Genomic DNA, 25,458 nt, shown 5'->3' on the forward strand with positions numbered 1-25,458 from the left:
ATTTAATTCCACTAGAGTTTGTATTCGTTGGGAGATACGCGTATATCAACCTCAACTGTAAGGCCGTCTTCAGTGTCGTGTTCTAGACTCGACAAGTCGGTTTATAACTGTGGAAGTGCTCATAAGAACACTAAGCTGAGAAAGGATGTTATGCCAGAAAGAAGAATAAAAAACTACTCATCATCCCTCGTCATGCTGCATCGTAGAATGTTTTGAAAATCGAATGATTTTCGTGTGCTAATCCAAAGAGAAAATCGATTAAGCGAAATCGATCACTGTAGATACGCCGGTATGATACTAAAGGCCCAGAACGTGTATAAATCGATTTCAGATAACGAAAAATATTAATTCGATAAACAAAAATGGGTACTAGAAGGTTAACGAAGTTACTTTCATTTTACGAAAATAGTTAGTGGGGACAACCAAAACATAAGAAGAATTGCTCCCTCAAACTCTTACCGTCAAACCATTTTGCTTCCTATCGAATTTAACGTGATTGCGTAAATGCCGATCCAGTTTTGATTGGAAATAGAAAGGTTTTTCACACTTTGGGCATTTAAAACGAGGTTCAATTTTTGCCTAGAAAAAGAAAATATCGGTTATTCAGTTGATGCATATCTTAACTGCTAAAATTCGTACATACTTTGGGTAGCCTTCGTGGCTTTGGAATAATTTCCTCAAGCTGTATCTTCTATGGAAAAATAAAAATGGTGTGAATTTATTGAAAAATATAAATTTCTTCATCGCTAGATTTTACCTCCAGTTCTGTTGTTCCATGTTTGTTCAAATGTGCCTTCCCTGAATGTTTGTAGTGGAACGTTTTCGCACATATAGGACATTTGAAACGAGGTTCTCGATGGAACTTTAACTATAAATAAACTGACATATAGAACACATCACTAAATGACGGCGTTTGCTTACCATGTGATACTTCCATTTAGCTATAGTGTTGAACTCGATATTACAATATGTACAACTTCTGTTTTCTGGTGTTTTTGGTTTCTAAAATAAATTGAATAAATTATGTTAGCGTAACTCTGAAAGCCATCTGTCCTGTAAAAGAAGCTACCGTAAAACGGGATAACTTTGATAGTTTTTTTTTTTTTTTTCGAAGAAAACTTGAATATTCATGCATGCTGTATAAAAGAATTATATTTTATATTTTTAAAACAAGTACTGGCATCCTAGCTATCGATTGCTGTTGATAGATTGATATAATTTTTCATATAATCGAAAGTCGGTTTACTGTTTTTGGGTTACTTTGATAATGTGATATAAATCGAACAAAATTGAATGATTTACGTAACATTTATAGGGCGTTACATATTTCTAGGCGTATATCGTTATATGGCAATTTCTGACTCCGATTTCAAAAATGGTTGTTCCAATTTGTTAAAATTGTTTTCGCTAAGAGATTTGAGACCATAGTCAAGTTCTATTATAGCTAGGCTGTCAAGTATCGGTGACGAACAATTCAAAACTACATAAAATATTGATTGTAGAGCAGATTGTATGAAAACGTTTCGAAATTGCTAAAGTTGCATAAAATTTTAATATTCGTTTATTAAGTCTCAAACGTTCTCGATTCAAATGAAAATAGCTCTGACATGAAGTGTCATACTAATATTCTTTAATTTTCCATTCGTTTTGCTAAACTGATTAACAAATATTATCTTACTAGTGGTCCCGGCAAACTTCGTCTTGCCATCAAGTAGGCTGTTGTAAAACGTCATGTAATCCCCCATACAAAATGACACATTAGTCTTCCTCGGTTTTCTCGATTATTCCGGAGACTTTCCCAAACTTTTTTCTCGCACGAACACGTCGCATCCCCTTCCTTGTGCAACTGTGAAACACTGACGCCAATCCGTTCATCCGTTCTCAAGTTATTTCGTGACATACAAACACCACTCCATTTTTATTTATATAGATTTCGTTTAGTATGTGGTGGGTCCCGCAATATCAAAGTTACCCGCATTATCAAAGAAACCCCGTTTTACGGTACCAAAATATGTGTGTGTGTGAATTGCAAGGGTAATCATGAGTCCAACTTGAGGATTTGCCCTTCACATAAACGAATTGTGGAAAGGCAGGTAAGCGATCATACTTTTGGGAAACTTGTAAGGGATCATTCAAATATTACGTAACGCAACAGGGGGAGGGAGGGGGTCTTACATAGTGTTACGGTCCATACAAAAATTTAAAATTTTCCTTACAAAAGCTGTTACGTGGGGGAGGGAGAAGGTATAAAATTGGCAAATTGGGGGTATAAAACTCACAACTCCTTGTACGCTAGACCGGCACTTTGATTAGTTGGCTACAGAACACTAAACCGTTTTTTGCTCCACACCGCTCATTCAATACTTGGTCAAATTCTGAGTGTCTTCGCGAAATTTGAGCTCATATGGAAGAAAACTGAGACAACCCAAGCCAAAGTTTGTATAGGAATTGCTATGGGAAAAGCAAGCTATTCATTCAATCGGTCATAGGCTTTGCCCACGGTTACACCAACGGTAACACTGTTAGATACATTCGTCAGCTTCAGCTTTGCTGAAGACTGTATTCAAATCGGACGTCTCAGCAATTAGTTATTGATTAATATCCAATCGAAAATATTCTTCAACAGTTCTCATTTATCTTCTGAACAGGCAACATTGCTGGAACTGGCGCCACACGCAAATCATGGCTACTACGTTTCACTGCACATATCCAGTGATGCCAGCAGAGTAGGTCAATTATTTTAGCCAAAGATGTTTCAACACATACACCTTTATACCTTGATGGCTACAACGTGTCACGCTATTGCAGGGCGTATTGTAGAGCTCCATCTTCGTCGGTCTTGGGCGAAACTTCTCCAGTTGCCCCGAACGTTCAGGGTCGCCAGGTCCTCTTCTACTGCGTATAGCCAACGTATTCGTGGTCTTCCCCGAAGCCGCCGACCTCAACTTGGTTCCCTGCTGAATATTATTTTCGCAATTCTTCCATCGGACAATCGCACTGAGTCACCAGCCCACTGAAGTCTGCCGTATTTTACACGCTTGATAATATTCGCATCTTTGAACACTTCATACAACTCGTGATTCATGCGTCTGCGCCACACACCATTTTCGAGTTTCCCACCGAGTACTGTCCGCAGCACTTTACGCTCGAAAACACCGAGAGCTTTCCGGTCTGACTCTTTCAACGTCCACGCTTCGTGCCCGTAGAGAGCCACCGGAAGAATCAATGTTTTATACAGGGCGAATATTGTTTCCGTTTACAACCTGCGGGACCTAAGCTGGTTACGTAGCCCGTAAAAGGCCCTATTCGCAGCTGCAACACGTCTTTTTACTTCGCGGGAAATGTCGTTGTCGCATGTCACAAGTGTTCCAAGGTAAACAAATTCTTCAACAACTTCTAACATATTCCCATCAAACACTACCTCAGCACCTACACCACCATGCCTGACTCTATCTCTACCTACAACCATGTACTTCGTTCTGGTAGAATTAATGATCAGGCCTATCCTCGCTGTCTCCCTCTTCAGAGGCACGAAGGCCTCTTCCACTGACCTGCGATCGATTCCAATTAGGTCTGTATCGTCCGCAAAGCCAAGGAGCATGTGCGATCTTGTGATAATAGTACCATTTCTCTGCACGAGGTTGACACCTCGTCTGCGATCCGAACACTTGATCACGAACCATTCGCCGGAAAACCATGTTCAAACATTATCTGCCAAAGCTCATTCCTTTTCACTGAGTCGTACGCCGCCTTGAAATCAATAAACAGATGGTGAATCTGCAAGTTATACTCCCGGAATTTGTCTAGGATCATTCGCAAGCTAAACATCTGGTCCGTTGTCGAACGACCCTCACGAAAACCAGCTTGGTATTTGCCGACGAAGGACTCCTCGAGCGGTCTCAGTCTGTTAAACAGGACGCGCGACAGAATTTTTTACGCCGAATTCATCAGGGTAATGGATTATTAAAATAACCAAAACGGCCGCTATGGGAAGCATAGATAGCGCCACCGTTGCCTTGTGTGTTTGACATATCAGCAATGCTGTCACAATGTTAAATCCCATATACAGTAGCGCCTTTGTTTTGATGCGGTGAGCACTGACTAAAACTACCTTCAATGATCCATTCCTCTGTAATTGGCACACTCCAGTCTGTGTCCTTTCTTGTAGATAGGGCGGATGAGGCCATCCAACCAGCCGGTGAACAATTCTTAGTCCTCCCATACCTTCAGAAGTACTCGGTGAATCGACTGGTAAAGCTGCTCACTCCCGTGCTTGAGAAGCTCGACCGGGAACTCGTCCTTCCCAGCAGCCTTACAGTTCTTCAGCTCGCTGATAGCCTTTTTTATTCTCCCCTATGGTCGGTGGGTCAAGAGCTTGATCGTCATCATCTATGTTCATCCTGTTCCTCGCTACATTTCCATTTTCACCGTTCAACAATTGCTGAAAGTGCTCCTTCCACCTGACAGCCACCGCCGTTTATCGGTCAGCAAATTCCCTTCTCGATCATTGTACATGACGGGCACTGGTACGGTATTGTGCCACGCACCATTGACCGTTGCATAAAATCTCCGCATATCATTCCGGTTCATGCTTTCTTGAGCTTCAGCTACCACACTTTCTTCGTGCTGCCTTTTCTTTCTACGGCGTATTCACTTATCTTCGGCTCTCGCTGCCCTGTACCGCTCTCTGTTATGTCGGGTACCGGCCACAAGCATAGGGCTTCTGGCGACATTCTTCATGTCTGTCACTCTCTGGCATTCTTCATCGAACCAGTCGTTTCGTCTTCGTCGTTGATCAGTGCCAATCACTTTCCGCGCCGTTGTTGGTACAGCTTCGTGGATAGGGTCCCACAGGCTGTCGACGTCTCCAGCAACGTTGATTCTTCCCAACTGCTCGTCTAGTTGCTGACAGTACTGTGCAGCTACCCCATCAGCCGACAAGCGTTGTATATTGAAGCGCAGCGTTCTGTTTGTTGTGGAACTCGTGACGCTGGATAACCGCGCCCAAATTTTAGTTACAACGAGATAATGATCCGAGTCGATATTATTCAACTCATTGTATCTAACAATATTAGCGTTGCTCTAACCTTCAAAAGCACGTTTGCGCAAACACTAAGACTGATTGTGCGAATTCACTTACTTTTCTCATAGTAATCCCCATACAAACTTGTGCAGAATCGAAATTATGCCAAATGAGCTCAAATTTTGGGAGCACACTCATAATTTGATCGATAATCTAAAATAAGCGGTGTGGAGCAAAAAACGATATTTAGAACCACCCTAATATATAACTGCTGATATTAGTAAGTAAGTAAGCTTTTCTGCCTGCAGAGGTTTAACCTCAGCGTCACAAATCGGAGAAGATACATCAGCGGGTAGCGCTCTTAATTAATAGCGCCCTAATTATGCTTCCTAGCATTGTGGTGTCCTCTAGAAAGATTTTCAGTAAGTAAACGCGTAGCATTTCATGTGTTTTGATGCATTTTGATCTATTCCCCTAAAAGTAAGATAGAAAATGCATTTTCCCATCTTCTCAATATACAAGTTTTGAAGGCACCAAAAAGACGTAGAAAATGCTGTTATGAGCAAATTTGTCGAAAAAAAAAACAAGTCAATCTTCCTAATGCATTGAGAAAAGTAACACATTGTGCATTAAGGATCCCATAGGGCTCCAGGAATATCTTAGCAATTCCTCCAGGGATTCAATAAATGATTCATCCAAGGATTCCTGAAAAAATATTGACAGGGATTCCTTTAAGGATTTCGCAAGCAATTCCTGCATGTATCAATCAAGTACAGCGTCACCATCGCCTTTTAGCTTTACGTTAGATCACAATTAGACTAAGCATAAGCATTGATGATTGTACAATTCGTAGATGCTACTCCGTGATTGACCTGAATGATCAGAATTGTGCAGGGAACCAACAGCTTGGGAGTAGCGTACCATCTTCAATGTACAATTTCGAAAACTCCAAACTTAGTAATGTAAATAACGGCGCCGGCCATAGCCTTACGGGCATCAGAGAAGGGAAGGAATGTAAGTGTGACACCAATTGCTACTAGAGACCGAGAACACCTCTGCGTCTCCATGGTTTCCACAGGAAGGAGTAGGAGGGGCGCAAAAGCTGGTTTACGGCCAAAGGTCGAAAGACAAAAGTTCGAAAGGACAAAAGGTCAAAAGTGATTTGCTTGGTGGGAGATATTTCCTTCTTTGAAAAAAGATTTTTGACCTTTTGTCTCTTCTTTTTTGTTCTTCGACCTTTTGTCTTTTCGACCTTTTGTTTTTCGACCTTCTGTCCTTTCGACCTTTGGTCTTTCGACCTTGTGTCATAGAATCGCAAAAGCTATATGATCAGGATTCACCTTGGTAAGTGATGCGATTCATGTAGTCTCAATTTAAAAAGTTATCTATAAGTGCGTCGATACTTTTAATGTCGAACTATTCAGAGAATATGTTTTAGTAATTCTGAAAAATAAATAATAGAATAGATACATTTATCACATTTTTTATAAAACTGGAATAAGGGCTGATGCCGACACCTATAGTGACGAACCATTCATAGTTTGTTTAACGAATAAATAAATATAACATTGAATATAATGTAGGAAAGACCTCTCCAAATTCTTGATCCAGCATTGGGTAGCTTAAACACTCCAGCACACAAGAGAACTAGAGGAGTAGAAACTTCAATACTATTTTCTTCCTTGGATAACTGCGAGCAAAACGGGGTTCCTCCGCAAATCCAACATGTTCTCGCTTGATCCAGCCGCGGCTCCTGTTGCACAAGAACACTATCTGGACTAATCTTCCTGTAAATTTTTAGACTCTACAACAAAATCGGCACTGAATCGAACACAATTAAAAAAATTCACGCACTTGCATCAGCCATTTGACCATTCTGCCGGCCGATATCACTTGAAGAAGGAAAAAATCGTGAAAGCAGATTCAAATCTCAACCACCTGCTGCCTGCTGCGATTTCTCTTTGCGTTAGATCACAAATAGAATGGCAATAAACTAACCTGAAGTTCTAGTTTAGGTAGTGTTAAGTAAAAATATTATTGAATACTAGTGGACTCGTTAAACTTCGTTTTGCCAAGTATGCTGCTGAAAACCGGCACACAGATTAAGTAGTTTTCAATTGGGGTTGAGTTACGTGCCATACGAATTATTTTTTTAATTTTCATACAATAAAGCATACCATAGGGGGAGGGTAGGTCAAAAATCGCCAAAATTGTCTAACGTAATTAATGGACTTTGGGCTGTCTATCAAATTTACATGGGAAATTCGTTGATGCCATGTTATATACGAAAAAAAGAGGTCTCTGCAACTCTCTTAAGTACGTATTCAACTAATAAAAAATTCACGTTTTTGCTAGGACGTGGCCAGAGCAACTCTCGATTGTTGATGGATGGGTCAATCTTGTTCAACACACCATGCCTAAGTTTGAAAACTCCAATTGATTAGTGAATAAGAAGGAGTCAAACCATATTGAATCGTATATGACTGGACACCTACCATGTATCGTAGGTGCTCAACATTAACATAATGTGAAAAATTCAACTCTAAGGCTATTGAAAATTCAATTGCTTCGTAATAAGTATTTAGTTTATATTCTAATCATTTTGAAAATTAAAAAATAATGTTTGTGTGTTGATAAAAGCGGAATAATTTATTGACGAAATCGGAACGTGATAAAAACGGAACATACCTGTATTTCAAATATTAGTTATCCAGGAAACACGGTAACCTGCTACATAATCACTGGGTGGCCAATATAACCTTACATTACTGAATACATTTCTAATAGATTTTGTACGAATTTCTGAGAAGTTTGATGTGTCGCATGATATCGTTCCATCAAATGAACGAATTAACTACTTATCCGGGAATCTCTGGATGTGTTACGGAGCCACTACGTGGCCAATGTTGCTGTTGATACTTCAAGATATCTCAGATGGTAGATTTTATATTTGAACAGATTAAATTTTTTGGGGCTTATTCGTCAACAACAAAATTCGTTTGATGATTCTCTTCTTTTAGGTACTTTTATTCAAATTATCCTTATTCTACTCATGTTTAATTCAAGTTGTTGAACAAACAGAGATATTTAAAAGTTTTGAGTTGAAAATCGTGACAAAGGGGGGGAGGGTCAAGAAAGTTGAGATTTAGCGTGACATAATTTGTGTACCATCCCTAAAAGTTCATTCAACAATGTATAAACAACAGTTAGGCTGAATAAGCTGTTATTCAGCTACCAATGTTACTTTGCTATAGTAATTCTTGTTAAAATCCAGGTTATATTCTTGAGATATCCGAAACAAAATTCATGGAGAAGTTCCTTAGAAAAATTCTTCGAGGAATTCCACAGCAAATAATTAAATAACTTAATTTTCAGAATTATTTCTGAATCTTTGGGAAAATAGGTACCTAAATTTTAAAGAGATTACTAGAAAAAAAAAAAAACATGAAAAAATATATACACTTATACAAGCAGTAACACGACGGCGTAATGAAGTATCAAAAAAAAAATAGAAATTTTTGGCATGATTCTCTTTTCTTCTGGTTCATTTTAGGTTACATTCTGATTTTCTGTTTCCTGTTTGCTCCATTTTCGGTCTCTTTTTGATTCCTGTCTGGTGTCTTTTTGATCCATTTTTCCAAGCTAGTGTTCTCTAATGTTCCTATATTCAAGGCACTTAACCGCTACCAGGTCTGCAATGTGATCTGGAGTAATTTTCAAAATAAATAATTAAATTACTTGATCTGCAGATCTATAAATTGCATTCGAACTTAGTCTTAAACTTCGTTGCGAAAGCTTTTGTTGTAGCTGGAAAAGTCATGTTAAAAAATCGTTAAGAATTTACGCAAAAGGATGGCACTCCACTTGTTTATCCAAATCGTCTTTGAATCTTTCTTGATCTTCTTGTTTCTTGTAAAGTCAACAAAATCCCATTCTGTTTGAATATTTTGTTCTAAAGGGTGTACCAGAAAGTATGGGCACGACTTTGATAATGAAAATTATAGTACTTTTCCAAACAATCAAATATTTTTTTATATTTTTGTATTTTTCTATAGGCTATTTCAACCAGCATCTGTGATAAATTTGTTTGATTTAATAAGCGTTTACATTGAAAACTTTGATTTTAGAAAATCAATTCTTATCTGGTCAGCACAGACCCTACATTTTGTTTTTGTTGAAAAATAACTAGTAAAATATTATTTTATCAAAACATACATACATTGTATCAAGGATGTTTTACATACATCTTTGTTAAAAAATTTGTTTGGCTTTGTTAGAGAACACTTGAAAAAATGGTAAATCTCGTATTTTTTTCTCCACATAAGGCAACATCACGAAGTTATCACTCTTCAGGTATTTTAAATCAGAAGGTATTTTTGTATCAAAATAGAGATCAGAAAATATCAATGGGAATTTGATGAAATCATTTTTCAATAATTAACTAACATCTACCGTAATATGGGGTGTTAAGGACTCGTGGGGTTTTAAGGGATTGAACTTCTCAATCAAGTTCAACAAATCACAGAAACCTCGAAAACCGATATATAAGTCATCTGAAATGCTCGATTTGTTCAGAGGATTGTGAACTGCTTTATGTAATAGGAGCTGTCTATTAATATGAAGTATTGTGGTTTCTAGAATTTGAAAACCTTTCAAAACATTTTTGTTCGAATTTTATGGGCTAAATACATTTATCTACAAAACCATGAAATATATTTGAGAAAAATTCGCGAGTAAGGTAGAAGATAAGGAAATTTAATCGAGATCATAGTGCCAAGGGCTGAAAGTCTCTATAATAAAGATATAATAATAATGAGATCATAGTACAGACAAAAACTTCATAAAATTATGTCTGGGTTTCAATTTTCAGAAACATTTTTGAAAAAAGTCTCGTTTTGAAAATAAGTGGGGTGTTAAGGAATCATCTATTCCAACTTTTCTAAGTAACTAAACTTATTAAATTTATGCCGTAATATATTTCAATATAGTTTGGAGTTGTTCCGTCAAGTTGAACTACAATGTAAAGTTAAGGGATCTATTTAGTAAGTCACTAAATATCTCCAAAAATGACTTCTTTCAAAATTTGGTAAAATTGGTAGGAAAATCTAAATAAAAATTGATTAATGTGAATATGTTTTTTTTATGATAATATTTTCATAAGTTGTTCCATCACATTGGAGAAAAGTTTGCATATAGGAATGATTATCTTATTTGAAATGGTTTTGGAGCTATTAGTTCTTCTATGTTTTGAGGTTTATTGGCGTAATTTCGGTCCACGGGTTACAATAATAAACAATCGTTTTGATTAAAGCCGACGTTTCGAGCATTTATTTGCTCATCTTTAGGGCAAACTGCAATTTACAAAAATATATACTATTTGTCTGGTCAAGTCCGAAACATTAATTAATACTACTTACATCATTGATTTGTTTTTAAGTGAAGTGGGTTTGGACAAATATTGATTGAACGGCTAACAACATTACACTGCAATTACAAATAAATTTCGGACATAATAACTTAACTCACATAATTTTAATTTGAACGGAGCACAAACTTACACAGCTTTCACCCGAGCACATCTAAACAGGTTTGACCTAAATTACGCCAATAAATCTCAAAATCAGTCTATACGGCCGATATTTCATCAAATTCTTTTAAGTATTACCTAGGTCCTAGATAAACAATTATAGTATAAGGTTATTTCCGAGCTTTTTTTGGAAAATATATAGTGTGCGGTATGGTGTGAGCGATTCCGCTCTGTATTGGAAACTTTTCGTTAGGATTTTTCCCGATCATGCCACTGGGTGTTACATGCAAATCCGTTATTTGATGTGGTGCTTTATTTAAAAGGCAAATTGGACACTTAGAGCAACCGTAACGGTGCGCGACTAAACTAAATTACATAGCGCAGTATCATTACGCTGATCCGTACCGGGCGCTACTAACCAGGGTAGCAAAATGACAGCGCTGCTTTCGGAAAGCATCGGGTGAGCAAATTTAGCAACGCGATAGTTGCGCTGCTATTCGATTTGAATTCAAGCATACGGTGTGGGATATGAAATTCTGGTTGGAGTTTTGGAAATCTGATGCATGATGCGCATGAAGTCGAAATTTCAAAATTTTGGGAATTCGGGTAAACCTTCAAGATTTTGATAAGAATACAGGTCGGATTCGATTATCCGGGGACTGAATTATCCGGGATTCAATTATCCGGAATTTTAGACTCGATTATCCGGAATTTGTTTTTGCAATTTTTATGCATGAATCTGAAATAATTTGGTTTTGCAATATACAATATGAATGGTTTTGCAGTTTTGAACGTATTTAAGAAAAAGGGGGTTTGAAAAAGTGTTTTTTTGTGTATGCTGGTCAAAGTTTTGTTTTTCTTGTAAAGACCCCTACTGTTCCTAGAAATAATTTCTGGCTACGCCACGGCATCATATAAATAAAACAACAACAAAAAGATAATATTTAAGTTCTTTTATTTTTTTCTTAGTGATTCGATTATCCGGAGTGAAAAAAAAAATCGATACTCCGGATAATCGAGTCCGACCTGTACTAGGAATCTGATGCAATTATTGGAAATCCGATAGAAGTTTATGAAATATTCGAAAATCCTCGTAAGAATTTATCGATTTCGGAGAATTATGGGATTTTGGGATTCCGACTGGAATCCTCGGGATTCCGCCTAGAATCCTTGGGATTCCACCTAGAATCCTTGGGATTCCGACTGGAATCCTTGGGATTCCGACTGGAATCCTTGGGATTCCGACTGGAATCCTTGGGATTCCGACTGGAATCCTTGGGATTCCGACTGGAATCCTTGGGATTCCGACTGGAATCCTTGGGATTCCGACTGGAATCCTTGGGATTCCGACTGGTATCCTTGGGATTTCGACTGCAATCCTTGGAATTCCAACTAGAATTCCGACTGGAATCCTCGTGATTTCGGCTGGAATCCTCGGGATTCAGACTGGAGTCCTCGGGATTCTGATCAGAATTGGAAAGAGATTTTGATAAGAACACCGACTGGAATCCTCGGGATGCCGACTGGAATCCTTGGGATTCCGACTGGAATCCTTGGGATTCCGACTGGAATCCTTGGGATTCCGACTGGAATCCTTGGGATTCCGACTGGAATCCTTGGGATTCCGACTGGAATCCTTGGGATTCCGACTGGAATCCTTGGGATTCCGACTGGAATCCTTGGGATTCCGACTGGAATCCTTGGGATTCCGATTGGAATCCTTGGGATTCCGACTGGAATCCTTGGGATTCCGACTGGAATCCTTGGGATTCCGACTGGAATCCTTGGGATTCCGACTGGAATCCTTGGGATTCCGACTGGAATCCTTGGGATTCCGACTGGAATCCTTGGGATTCCGACTGGAATCCTTGGGATTCCGACTGGAATCCTTGGGATTCCGACTGGAATCCTTGGGATTCCGACTGGAATCCTTGGGATTCCGACTGGAATCCTTGGGATTCCGACTGGAATCCTTGGGATTCCGACTGGAATCCTTGGGATTCCGACTGGAATCCTATCCTTGGATTCCGACTGGAATATTGGGATTCGACTGGAATCCTTGGGATTTCGACTGGAATCCTTGGAATTCCAACTAGATTCCGACTGGAATCCTCGTGATTTCGGCTAGAATCCTCGGGATTCAGACTGGATCCTCGGGATTCTGATCAGAATTGGAAAGAGATTTTGATAAGAACACCGACTGGAAATCCTCGGGATGCCGACTGGAATCCTTGGATTCCGACTGAATCCTGGTTGGGATTCGACTGGGAATCCTTGGCCTTGGATTCCGACTGGAATCTTGGGATTCGACTGGAATCTTTGGGATTCCGACTGGAATCTTTGGGATTCGCTGGAATCCTTGGGATTCGACTGGATCCTTGGGATTCGACTGGAATCCTTGGGATTCCGACTGGAATCCTTGGGATTCCGACTGGAATCCCTTGGATTCCGACTGGATCCTTGGATTCCGACTGGAATCCTTGGGATTCCGACTGGAATCCTTGGGATTCCGACTGGAATCCTTGGGATTCCGACTGGAATCCTTGGGATTCCGACTGGAATCCTTGGGATTCCGACTGGAATCCTTGGGATTCCGACTGGAATCCTTGGGATTCCGACTGGAATCCTTGGGATTCCGACTGGAATCCTTGGGATTCCGACTGGAATCCTTGGGATTCCGACTGGAATCCTTGGGATTCCGACTGGAATCCTTGGGATTCCGACTGGAATCCTCGGGATTCCGACTGGAATCCTCGGGATTCCGACTGGAATCCTTGGGATTCCGACTGGAATCCTTGGGATTCCGACTGGAATCCTTGGGATTCCGACTGGAATCCTTGGGATTCCGACTGGAATCCTTGGGATTCCGACTGCAATCCAGTCCGAGGATTCCAGTCGGAATCCCGAGGATTCCAGTCGGAATCCCGAGGATTCCAGTCGGAATTCCAAGGATTCCAGTCAGAATCCCAAGGATTCCAGTCGGAATCCCAAGGATTCCAGTCGGAATCCCAAGGATTCCAGTCGGAATCCCAAGGATTCCAGTCGGAATCCCAAGGATTCCAGTCGGAATCCCAAGGATTCCAGTCGGAATCCCAAGAATTCCAGTCGGAATCCCAAGGATTCCAGTCGGAATCCCAAGGATTCCAGTCGGAATCCCAAGGATTCCAGTCGGAATCCCAAGGATTCCAGTCGGAATCCCAAGGATTCCAGTCGGAATCCCAAGGATTCCAGTCGGAATCCCAAGGATTCCAGTCGGAATCCCAAGGATTCCAGTCGGAATCCCAAGGATTCCAGTCGGAATCCCAAGGATTCCAGTCGGAATCCCAAGGATTCCAGTCGGAATCCCAAGGATTCCAGTCGGAATCCCAAGGATTCCAGTCGGAATCCCAAGGATTCCAGTCGGAATCCCAAGGATTCCAGTCGGAATCCCAAGGATTCCAGTCGGAATCCCAAGGATTCCAGTCGGAATCCCAAGGATTCCAGTCGGAATCCCAAGGATTCCAGTCGGATTCACCATAATTCAAATTTGCAATATTTCTTGTAAGATTTACAAGGATTCCGGTAGAATTGGCAAGGGTTCCAATCAAATTAGCATCCAATCGAATTTATAAACAATCTCAAAAATTTCCGATAAAATTCTTATAATTCCGCACCAGAATATAATAGATATCCCAGCAGAGTTACAAAAATTCCCAACCTGAATTGATCACCATTATTTTCACAACTCATATGTTAACCCAAAAAGCAACGACCGGTACGGAAACGAGTTACTAAATATGGTAGCCACCGGTGTGAGAATGAGTGACTACACTAAAATGACAACTCTGGGGGTGATCATTTTAATCACCCAAATAGTCGCCCCCGTTAAAGATGCTATTCACACTTAAAGCTTGTTGAAATTATCCATTTTTTGACAAGTCATGACAAGATTACTCTGCACCTGGGAGGGAGAAACCAATACAAAATTTCTGTACGTCATAGTGAGCCGGGATTCCGCTGTCACGAACTGCCACTGTAAGCCCAGATCTCAAACATTGGACTAACATGGAAAAAGCGCGTAACTGATTAAAACACATTTTCGCATTTCGTCAAAAGTGACAAAAATCGAGTGAAAATCAATTCATGCACACAATGCAAGTAATGTCACGTGAGCACCTTTCAATCGGATTGAATTTAAAGCATTGAAAAACGCATCGTTTTACTTTTTCCAATAAAAATGAATATTTAGTGTATAGAAAACTGTGGCCCTTTTTCCATGTTTGTCAGGAAAAATCGAAAGTACACAATAAAAGAAAACTAGCGATTTTTCCCAAGCCTGCCTTGATTGTTGTTGGCAAGCTGGAGTTATCTTGCAGTTCAAACAAACATTGTTCTATATTTCGTGTGTAGTATCGGTGCCTCCCTCCCAGCTCTGCACTGTTCTAGAATACGAATACTGCATATAAGTATAAAAATCTTTTCAAGACAATTGTACGATGCACTGATAACTTGCTTGAAAATAGAATCAATAGGTATGAGAGAATTAGCAGTAAAATAAAATGATTAGCGTTTTCAGGAGTTCCAACTTGAATTATATTGAAGTAATATCAACTTTAGATTTAACAATACCTTTAGAGTTGAAGGGACACATCAACGATGTTGACCAAAATAATATTTTTTTGCTGTTGGCAAAATATAGTTTTATATACAAAGCTCAAATTCCTTAACACCCCATTTTGCATTTTCGTCAAAAATCACACATTCTTATGATTATCTCAGAAATCTGCCATAGTATCGTCTTCATTGTAATTGGCTTTTGATATACACGCCGGGAGAATGGTAGGACTGTGTTTTGTTCAATTATTGGCATACTAGAAGTTGCTCAAATTTTAAGTGGAATTTTTTTTTCATCCCTTAACAACCCATTTTACGGTACTTCATAAATGTCTACGGCAATTCTAAGCCAGCCAAAAACTTCTTGACACTCTTGGAGTTCAATAGGAATTGTTCTGAAAATCTTCAAGAGGTTCAGCAATGCTTTGATAGATTAAATCAAAAGTGGTCGAACGTTCAGAAATTACTTAAAACAACTGATTTTAGATTCATCCATATCTTTTTCCAAAGATTCTTCAAGAATCTTCTGATAATTCTCTATGGATGTTTCAAAAACTTCTCATGAATTACTGGAATGCCACTGAAATTTGTCCCAGAACATACACAGGGTTGGTCGTTAATATTTTTACGAAACCATCCATTGATTCATTAAAAAATGTCATAGGCGATTGGATCCATTAGTTTTTCTAATGATTAGATATTCTCTATCGTTCTTCACACGAGCCAGAATATTTTGGGGGTCATGCACAAACCATGTCACGCTTCTCTAGGCATGAGAAACAATGAAAAACCTTATCGTGTATTTTATTCTCCATAAGAATTAGTATGAAGTTGAGTTTTTATGTATATTGAACGGATGATACACAGTCAGGCATTGCAGATTTCGCTCTCATTTGAGTATGAAGCACGATCAAAGTAAGCAAAGAAAAATATCCCATCTGTTGCTGTCCACGATCGTCATTGTATCGCAAGGTGTTACAAGTCTGATAAATGGAAGCAGCGAGCGAGAGCCCCAAAGAGAGAGAGCGATGATGAAATCCATGTTTCTCGCTTGTTTGCCGCTGGGGATAGGTGTTTTTCTTTACTGGCACGATAAACAATCCACGAACTTCCAATAACAATAGTGTCCCCCAGGCTTGGAGCATGTTTAGAGGGGTTTTATCATACACTACTATCCCCCCAATCTGATCTAAGTTGTAGCAGTATACGATAAACAGTCTCTCATAGTGTGCAGCATGTTATGATAGTTACAGAGAGCGATACGTGAGAGATTCTCTCAATTTTCTCAAGATTCAATCCCTGTACACAGTTTAATTTATTTTTCAAGCTTTCAGCTTATCTTGTTTGGATTTTATTTTTGTTGGATCGTGGGTAGGACAATCCTTTGACTGTCCTACCCAAGATTTATTGTGCGTAATACCGTAAAACGGGGTGAACAGAAAAAGTGGGGCGAATAGAAACAAAGCGACCTACTGTCAGAAATGCGAAAATTATGTAATGATAAACTTTAAAAAACAACTGAAATATATTGTTTCTCTTAGTCGAATAGCAACAGAGTGTCGATAGACTATTTTCAAATTAAAAACGTTGCTACATTTTTCACAAAAAAAGAAATCTCAACCAGTTTTGATAGTTTGAAACATCCGCCATCTTTGCCGATTTCTTACATGATCGAAGGATGAAATTGTTTTCAATAATTTTACTGTTTTTCTTCGCAAAGTAAATACATTTTGATATTTCTTCGAGATGCACTTGAAAAAGTGGTAAGTTTTCAATTAAAATGAAAAAAAGTATTGATATTTACTAAACAGTGTTCCTATTCGCCCCAATGCAGTGTGAATAGAAACATACAATATTTTCATGAATCTTTGTACGATATTATTTTTATTTTTTAACAGCAATTGGGGTCTCAGCAAAGGAAGACGCGACCCTAATTTTAGACTAACAAAATGAGTTTTCATCCACACGGTTTGAGTTGTACACATTCAAACATGTCGGAGAGTGTTTCTATTCGCCCCATTTTACGGCACATGTCCTACCTGTCCCACCCACTTCCTGCGCCACTGATGTTTGAACATTTTGCTTCTTAGCTAATTTAGCGTAAAAACGTAAATGCTTCAACAGTTTTGATCGGAAATAGAACGATTTTTCACACTTATGACATTTCAAACGAGGTTCAGAATTAACACAGGCAAACAGACGTAACACCTGAAATAAGCATTTACGCCCAATGCTAAAAATACTACATTTCTCGCATAATCTGAGATAACGCCCTAAAAGCCATTGGTAACCACGTGTGTAGCTCGTTGATTCTGAGCAAATTAATAAATAAGCATCCAAACCAACATCACTGGCAGGTAGATAATGATCCTTTCTTCACAATAGAGTTGTTAAATAACGTGTAAATCCATTCAAATGCTCAGAAACAACGAGCTACACACATGGTTACCAATGGCTTTTAGGGCGAGATCATGAATTATGCGCGATTTATGGCGTTTTCGGTTTTAAACCTGGGGTCAGAGCTAACCCGACTCGCAATAAACGAACGAAAACGGATCCAGGTTCGAGTCAAATCGAATGTGTCATACCTACATTAAAGTGACCAGACGTCCCGGATTATCCGGGACAGAGCAATTTTCAACTCAACAGTACAGTGTTAATACTTTTTATTCCAATTAACTTAGTATTTAGTACTTGCCTTAGATTGAATATGAATGTAAATTACACATCAAATATGGGTAGCACTTTATTGGGGATGAGATCTAACATACGTCCCTGATTTTTTCCGGGACACATCTGGTCACCTTAACCTACATTCGAACTGTCAGCCACACAGTTTCATGAAATTTCGTTACTCTGAGTGCAAAATTTTGCTTTAATCGTTAATTTTGCTAATTATAAAAATGTAAACAATCAATTTTTGACAGTTGAACCCCGCTCAGGTTGGATCGCAAAAAATCAGCAGAGCGAACCTCGTTGTGTTTGGGTCGAACCGGGGGCGGATCCGGGTTCGACCCGACCCAATGAAAAAACGTTTTGACAGCTGTTAGAGCGGATCCAGGGCGAAACTAGGTTCGCCCCAGCAATAAACGAAAACGCCATTAGCCAACTGGGAACTAGGTGGCGATAGTGCGCAAAAGTCTCATTCGAGCAAAAGCGATGCGAGCACCACGAATGAGTCATTAGTCAACTATCGAACATCAGAATTGAGCACTAGTTTGCTGTACGATGAAAATAATTCGAGTGTTACGTCTGCTTGTCTGTGGTATTAGCATGATTATTCGCCTAGAAAAAATATCGGTAATACAACTGATGCATATCTAAACTGATTACATTCGTACGTACTTCAAGTAGCCCTTCTGCCTGCATAGGTTTAACCTCAGCGCCACAAGTCGGAAAAGGTACATCAGCGGGTATAATTATAAGCTGCAATGGAATAATGAAGACTGAGTGAAGTAAATGGAAAACATATATTTCTTCATTGCTATGTTTTACCTTCAGGTTATTTTTTTCATGGGTTCTCAAATGCAAGAGCATTTTAGCTTTCAGGTGGAACGCTTTTGAACATACAGGACAATTGAAACGATGTTCTCCATGAATCTTTGCCTAAAAATAATTTCACATATAGAACACGTCACTGAATGACGGCATTTGCTTACCATGTGATACTTAAATGCACCAATACTGTTGAACTCGACATTACAATCATTACAACTTCGTTTGTTTGGGGGTAGTTTCTAAAATAAATTGAATAAATGTTATTAACAAAGGCTTATCCTCCAGAAGCCTTCAAAAATGCAATTGATCTGTTACACATCTGTCCTGTGAAAGAAGCTATCAAAAAAATTGTATGTCTGAATTGCAAGGGTCCATTTTTTGAATTTGCCCTTCACATAAACGAACCAGGCTCGGCAGGGACAAACCTCTGCAGCCGCCATAAGCGCTACAATTCTAGCAGTGTGAGTGACAGCCGTAGTTACTGCAGTCCAGCACTCGGCATGAGCAAACATTCTCTGGATTATATTGTCGGGGTACGTGTTAAATCGACCATGCAATTTCTCACAGCAATGAAACGGGGGCATTCGAACACGACATGCTCCGCTGTTTCCTCCACACCAGCACGATTGGGGCACGTAGGATATTCTGAATGCCCGAACAAAACAGGTACTGCCTATAGCAACCATGTCCTGACAGAAACTGCGTCAGGTGGAAGTTCCCTTCCCCATGGTTTCTGGTCCATCTACCTATAGTGGAGTTATCCCACTCCTGCTGCCAACCTCTGAGCGTTGCTTTTGTACACGCGTTGCGGACTCCTCTGGTACTTCTTTAGTTGAAGCATAGAGCATCTTCCTTGATGATGATCCCAATGGGCGTCATTCCAACAATGATGCACACGGCCTCTTTAGATACCGTTCGGTATGCACTTGCTACTCTTAAGCACATTATCCTATACGTACTTTCCAACAACTCTAGGTTTCTGTTCCTTCAAAGCGCTTTTGACCAGATTGGTCCTCCATACCTTAGCATTGATAGCGCCACGATTGCCAGGAGCTTGCATTTGCCGGCTATAACAGTAGAGCTGTTAGACATCATCCTCAAAGCGCCGCTATAGCCGTAGATGCCTTTTATAGGCATATTCAACGTGGCTAGCGAAGCTGAGCTGGTCATCGATTATTACCCAATGATGCCCATGCCCATGGTGCAATCACCTACCGAGATAAGCGCCCGTTGCTCGGACTTGCGGTTGTTGACCACCACCACCTCAGTCTTGTGACGGGCCAGTCCTAGTTTCCTAGACATCCATTTCTCAACTATGGAAATAGAGTGCGCTGCTGTCAACTCTACTTCCTCCATCGATTCACCATAGACCACTAGGGTGATATCGTCGGCGAAGCCAACAATCTTAACATCCGTCGGAAGGGGCAGCCTCAGTACGGCATCGTACATCGCATTCCATAACAGCGGGCCCAGGATTGAACCCTGAGCTACTCCCGCGGTAATTCGAACGCTGTTCTGCGTCTCCTCTGTGTCATACAGTAGAATCCTACCATCAAAATAGCTTTCCAGAAGCTTACACAACTGCACCATTACCTTGAGGCAGTGAAGTGCGTGAGCTATTGTTTCCCAGCTTGCGATGTTGAACGCATTCTTCACATCCAGAGTGACAACCGCGCAGTAACGGATGCCGCTGCTTTTATACTCGATTGCCACCTCAGCTGTCTGAACGACCGACTGGATGGCGTCCAGAGTAGATTTACCTTTTCTGAATCCAAGCTGGTTGTTGGACAACCACAAATTTCTGTCGCTTCCATACATCCGGGAAGATTTCTTGCATCGTTGCATCGTGGTTCTGAACATGTCTGAATCCGCGTTTACTGCCGCTTTTAAGGCAAAATTCGGGATACCATCCGGTCCCGGTGCCTTATTTGACGCGAATGATTTCACGACTTCTGCCAGCTCTTCGTTCGTCACTCTCGCCACTTCTTCTCCTTCATCTGCCGCATACGGCGCTGGGGGCCATGGGCTTATGGGATGGTGCGGGAAGAGTACATCGATTATCGATCGCAGCAACTCGGGCGACTTCTCTTGGGGCTCTATGACACCTTTAGTCTTAGGCGGCATCCACAAATTACGTAACGCTCTAGGGGGAGGGGGGAGTATGCTCAAGCGTGGCTATCCACTGCCCATGCATTAATATCGCCTGCTATCACTACTGGCTGCCGATTAGCTAGTTCAGCTATCATCCTGCGGACCATGTGGGAAAATTTCTCAATCGACCATCTTGAAGGCGCGTAACAACTTCACAACTTCAATAGAATACGCCGTTGATTTGACGCTCTCCAGATCTTGTTGCACCTGATCAAGCTGTACTCCACACCTTCTTGTACCATCCAGATTTGACGCCAACATCATCTTTGCAGGATTGTTGTCCGGTAGTGCAACATGCCCTGAATCCCCCAACCCCCCTATTCCGGCTTTCGCTACCTTTTGGATACAGGATCCGCCGTAGAGCCTAGCGAGCTCGTGGTTCATTCTCCGCCACCACACACCACCAAAAAAGGTCCTAAGCACCCTTCATTCGAACACTCCAAGTGCTTGCAGGTCCTCTTCCAGCATGGTCCATGCTTCATGTCCATAGAAGACCACCGGTCTTCTTGGCATTTTGTGCTTGATACATTTGGTGCGGAGTGAATCTTTCTCGATCGCAGCTTCTTCTGGAGACCATAGTAGATGCGACTTCCATTGATGATGCGTCTGCAGATTTCACGACTATCGTTGTTATCAGCCGTTTACAAGGATCCGAGGTAGACGAACTAATCGTCCACCTCGAAAGTATCGCCATCTATCGTAATACTGCTTACTAGGCGGGCTCTGCCACGCTATGTTCCGTCTATCAGTTTGTTTCTGACGCATTCACCATCAAGCCGACTGCTTCACGTTTCAGGCGGGTGTACAGATCTGCCACCGTTCCAAATGTTCTGCCAGCAATATCCATATCATCCGCGAAGCAACCAAATTGGCTGGATCTTTTGAAAATCGTACCTCGGTTATTAAACCCTGCTCTTCGCATGACACCTTCTAGCGCGATGTTGGACAGCCAGCACCAATGTCAATCACCCTGTCGAAGTTCCCGGCGGGATTTGAACGAACTAGAATATTCGTCTGAAATCTTCGCATCTTTCATCGTTGCTCTTATTAGTCTTGTGAGCTTCCCGGTAAAACTGTACTCGTCCATGATTTTTTATAGCTCTTTGCGGTCGATGCTAAAATAGGCCCTTTTAAAATCGTTGAACAGGTTATGCGTAGAAACTTGGTATTCACGGCCTTTCTGGAGGATTTGCCGTACAGTGCAGATTTGGTCCGTTGTCGAGCGGCCGTTAATGAAACGTGCTTGATAACCTTCCACAAACTCATTTGCTATTGGTGAATGACGAAGGAAGATAATCTGGGATAGCATTTTATAGGCGGCATTTAGGATAGTGATCGCACATTCCAGTTTGTCGCCCTTCTTGTAGATGGGACATAACGGATGAGACCCCTTACTTCCACTCCTCCAGCAGCTGTTCTGTTTCCTAGATTCTGACTATCAGCCGATGCAGACAGACGGCCAACCTCTCCGGGCCCATTTTGATGAATTCAGCTGCAGCAAATTAAACGTAATATGTTATAAACAAAGCGATTGATAATTCAGTTTCACCAAATTACCATGATAGTGTTACCTAACACAGAACACCAAAACAGATGTAATTATTGCATTGATTGAAATGATACTTAATAATCAATTGACTTGTTACACTTTTGAAAAAGATAAACAGTTCACTTTTACTCAAATTATGCATTATTACCCTTGGTTCGCCGCCGTGATGACGGCTCATGTGATCTGTCAATCTGGATTTGCGGTCGAAAACTTTTGAACACTCTGGACACTTGGAACATTTGCGAGAAGGCGGCTTATGCATTGTGAACTGAAAAAATAGGCATTTACAACATTACGATAGTTGCACAAGTAAATCACTTAATACTACTCACCTTGTGATGCATCAATTCTTTGTTGGTGTAGAATACAGCGCTACACTTTTGACATGGATACTCCCAACGCATGACCTTTGGTCTTTTTCGTTCCATTTTCTGTTAAAATGATATTTGTACATAAATCTTGTTGGGAATAATACGAACCTTTTATTGTTTTACCTTATCAACTGGTGTTCCATCATGGCTTGCCAAATGATTCTGCATTCTCCGTTGAAAGTGAAATACTTCATCACATTTAGGGCACTTAATATGAGGTTCCTTGTGAGCTATGGTCTGTAAAAATTGTTAATCGCATATTGTAGTAATAATATATTGATATTTTACTAAATTCATATGGTCTTGGTTGATGCAATGTAGAGTAGAGTATACTCTATCAGTAAGCAGTTATATGAAACGCATAACATTTTAAATTTAAAATGTGGCTGTGCGACTTTAGAAACATTATTTCATTGTGACTGCTGTTATTGTTACCATACAATAGTGTCATGAAGTACAGAACTGGAGCAGCCAGGGAATAACCTAACATCAAGGAGGTCCCTAAACTCTTCAAGTTGATGTAATTTCCTAAGAATGATGCGGCGCAACAATATGTATATAAAAACTGAGTGTATTGAAATCTCATTTGTATGAATAACTAAGATGGTTGTTGCATTTTGATGTCTTTCTTACTTACAAATACAAGATTATTTATTATTTTATTCATGAACATTACATTTTAATGACGAAAAAATGTATCATTAGAAACAAAACATAGAATTATTATAATACATCTTCGAGCTGTTTAGTGGAATACCTATAAGTAGATGAAAACGCGAATTTAGTACTATACCATTTAATTCCACTAGAGTTTGTATGATTTGACAGATATGCGTATTTCGACCTCAACTGTAAGGCCGTTTTCAGTGACTCGACTTGAAGAAAACCATCGTATGCACACATTAAAACTAGGTATACACATAATTCCCTACCCATTTTTAATTAACTTAAAATTTAAGACCTATTAGGTACATTTCTTCCCCCTTTTGTAGAAACTTCCAATTAAAGAGCTGTAAGGTACATCACGGGAAGGATTAGTAGGTATCAAATGTATTGCCGCTGCCGTTGTCTCTGTTGAGCAGCGTCGAAGGTACCTGTTTGTAAATTTTTAGACTTTCCGCCACATTCAATTTCTCAAAATTTTGATATACGCCGTCGTGATTGTATGACCCTCTGAAAAGACATGTTCTGCTACCTTAGATTTGAAATCATGAAACATCCCCTTGTCTATCGTCTTCTGAGCTTTTCCTATTTCCGCTAAGCGTTCCTTGAATCTAACGTCGAAAGACTGCTTTGTTTGACCAACGTAGACCTTGTTGCAATGAGGACAACTGATTTAGTAAACACCAGCCTTGTTTAGTGTGTTTACCGGATCCTTGGTAGTGCCTAACGAAGTCTTAAGTTGGTTGTCCCTGCTGGAAAACACCAAATCAATTCCGAAATTCCTCAGCTTTGGGCGGAGCTCTTTGCTGATGTGTCTGTCGCATAGGATGGAGACTCTCTTCATGGGTTCGGTCTGGGAGGGAGAAACCAATACAAAATTTCTGTACGTCATAGTGAGCCGAGATTCCGCTGTCACGAACTGTCACTGTGAGCCCAGATCTCAAACATTGGATTAACATGGAAAAAGCGCGTAACTGATTAAAACACATTTTCGCATTTTATCAAAAGTGACAAAAATTGAATGAAAATCAATTCATACACAATATGTAAGTAATGTCACGTGAGCACCTTCCAACTGATTGAATATAAAGCATTAAAAACGCATCGTTTTACTTTTTCCAATAAAAATTGATAATAATAATTAATAATAATAAACTGTGGCCCTTTTTCCATGTTTGTCAGGAAAGATCGAAGGTACACAACAAAAGAAAACTAGCGGTTTTCCCCAAGCCTGCCTTGATTGTTGTTGGCAAGCTGGAAATATCTTGCAGTTCAAACAAACGTTGTTTTATATTTCGTGTGTAGTATCGGTGCCTCCCTCCCAGGGTTCGGTGATAGGGGTGAGTGTCGCCAAAGCACTTCGAATATGTTGTCTTTCCTCGTAGACATATTCTAGTTCCTTGGTATTTCCGTCTTCGCTGAGGGGTAGAGAATGCGTTCTGTGGATTATGTGGTGAAACGCTGCCATCTTATGCTGGAATGAATGATTCGTTGTGTAGGGGATGACTCGCTGGGAGTTTGTAGGTTTCCTATAGATTTCGAAGTTTTAAGAAGAACTTTCTTCCCAGGTGACGAATAGATCCAAAAATGATAGTTTTCCATCCCTCTCCTCCTCGTGGGTGAACTTGATATCCTTGTGTACGTTGTTGAATGTATCCAAAATTTTAGCCAGATCGTTACGCTTAATAACGCTGAAAATGTCGTCGACGTATCTCCACTATCACCAGAGTAATACTCCTTGTTCCTTTAAATTTTCCTCAAAAATCGCCATGAATAGTTCGCACAAAAACAGAAAGAGAAAGTATCTTTTGGGGGCTCCTTTTGTCTGTTTGTAAAAATTTCCTCGAAATTGAAAGTAGTACTCGTCCATGCACAATCTTGACAACCACATGTGTTTCCTGACCTTTCCTTTCCATGCTGAATCCGTCCTTTAGGGTAATAACCAGTCCTCGAAAAGATTTAGGGAATCCTCTACTGGAACACTGGGGAAAAGAGCCACTACGTCGAATAAAAACCATAATCTCGTCATCCTGGATGTGTCATGATAATAGTTTCTGGAAGAACTCATTGTTTTTTTAACTGA

General features: G+C 40.2%; 1 protein-coding gene across 6 annotated transcripts in view; it reads right to left on the reverse strand.

The window, feature by feature from the left end:
- The window catches only part of LOC5564120 (zinc finger protein 91), an 80,705-nt gene that overhangs the window by 19,385 nt on the left and 35,862 nt on the right, over positions 1–25,458 (reverse strand). For 5 of the 6 annotated variants that reach the window (XM_021855643.1, XM_021855644.1, XM_021855642.1 and 2 more), the window contains 10 exons: positions 22,836–22,949; positions 22,674–22,772; positions 22,490–22,609; positions 18,803–18,880; positions 18,639–18,749; positions 18,477–18,569; positions 922–1,002; positions 758–868; positions 644–691; positions 460–579 (listed from right to left, as the gene is read on the reverse strand). In XM_021855643.1, coding sequence (XP_021711335.1) covers positions 460–579; positions 644–691; positions 758–868; positions 922–1,002; positions 18,477–18,569; positions 18,639–18,749; positions 18,803–18,880; positions 22,490–22,609; positions 22,674–22,772; positions 22,836–22,949 — 975 coding nt within the window. The remainder of the gene's footprint in view (positions 1–459; positions 580–643; positions 692–757; positions 869–921; positions 1,003–18,476; positions 18,570–18,638; positions 18,750–18,802; positions 18,881–22,489; positions 22,610–22,673; positions 22,773–22,835; positions 22,950–25,458) is intronic. The other variant, XM_021855641.1, reaches the window with a different exon arrangement.

This window comes from Aedes aegypti, chromosome 3, assembly GCF_002204515.2.
Source record: "Aedes aegypti strain LVP_AGWG chromosome 3, AaegL5.0 Primary Assembly, whole genome shotgun sequence".
Classification (NCBI taxonomy): domain Eukaryota; kingdom Metazoa; phylum Arthropoda; class Insecta; order Diptera; family Culicidae; genus Aedes; species Aedes aegypti.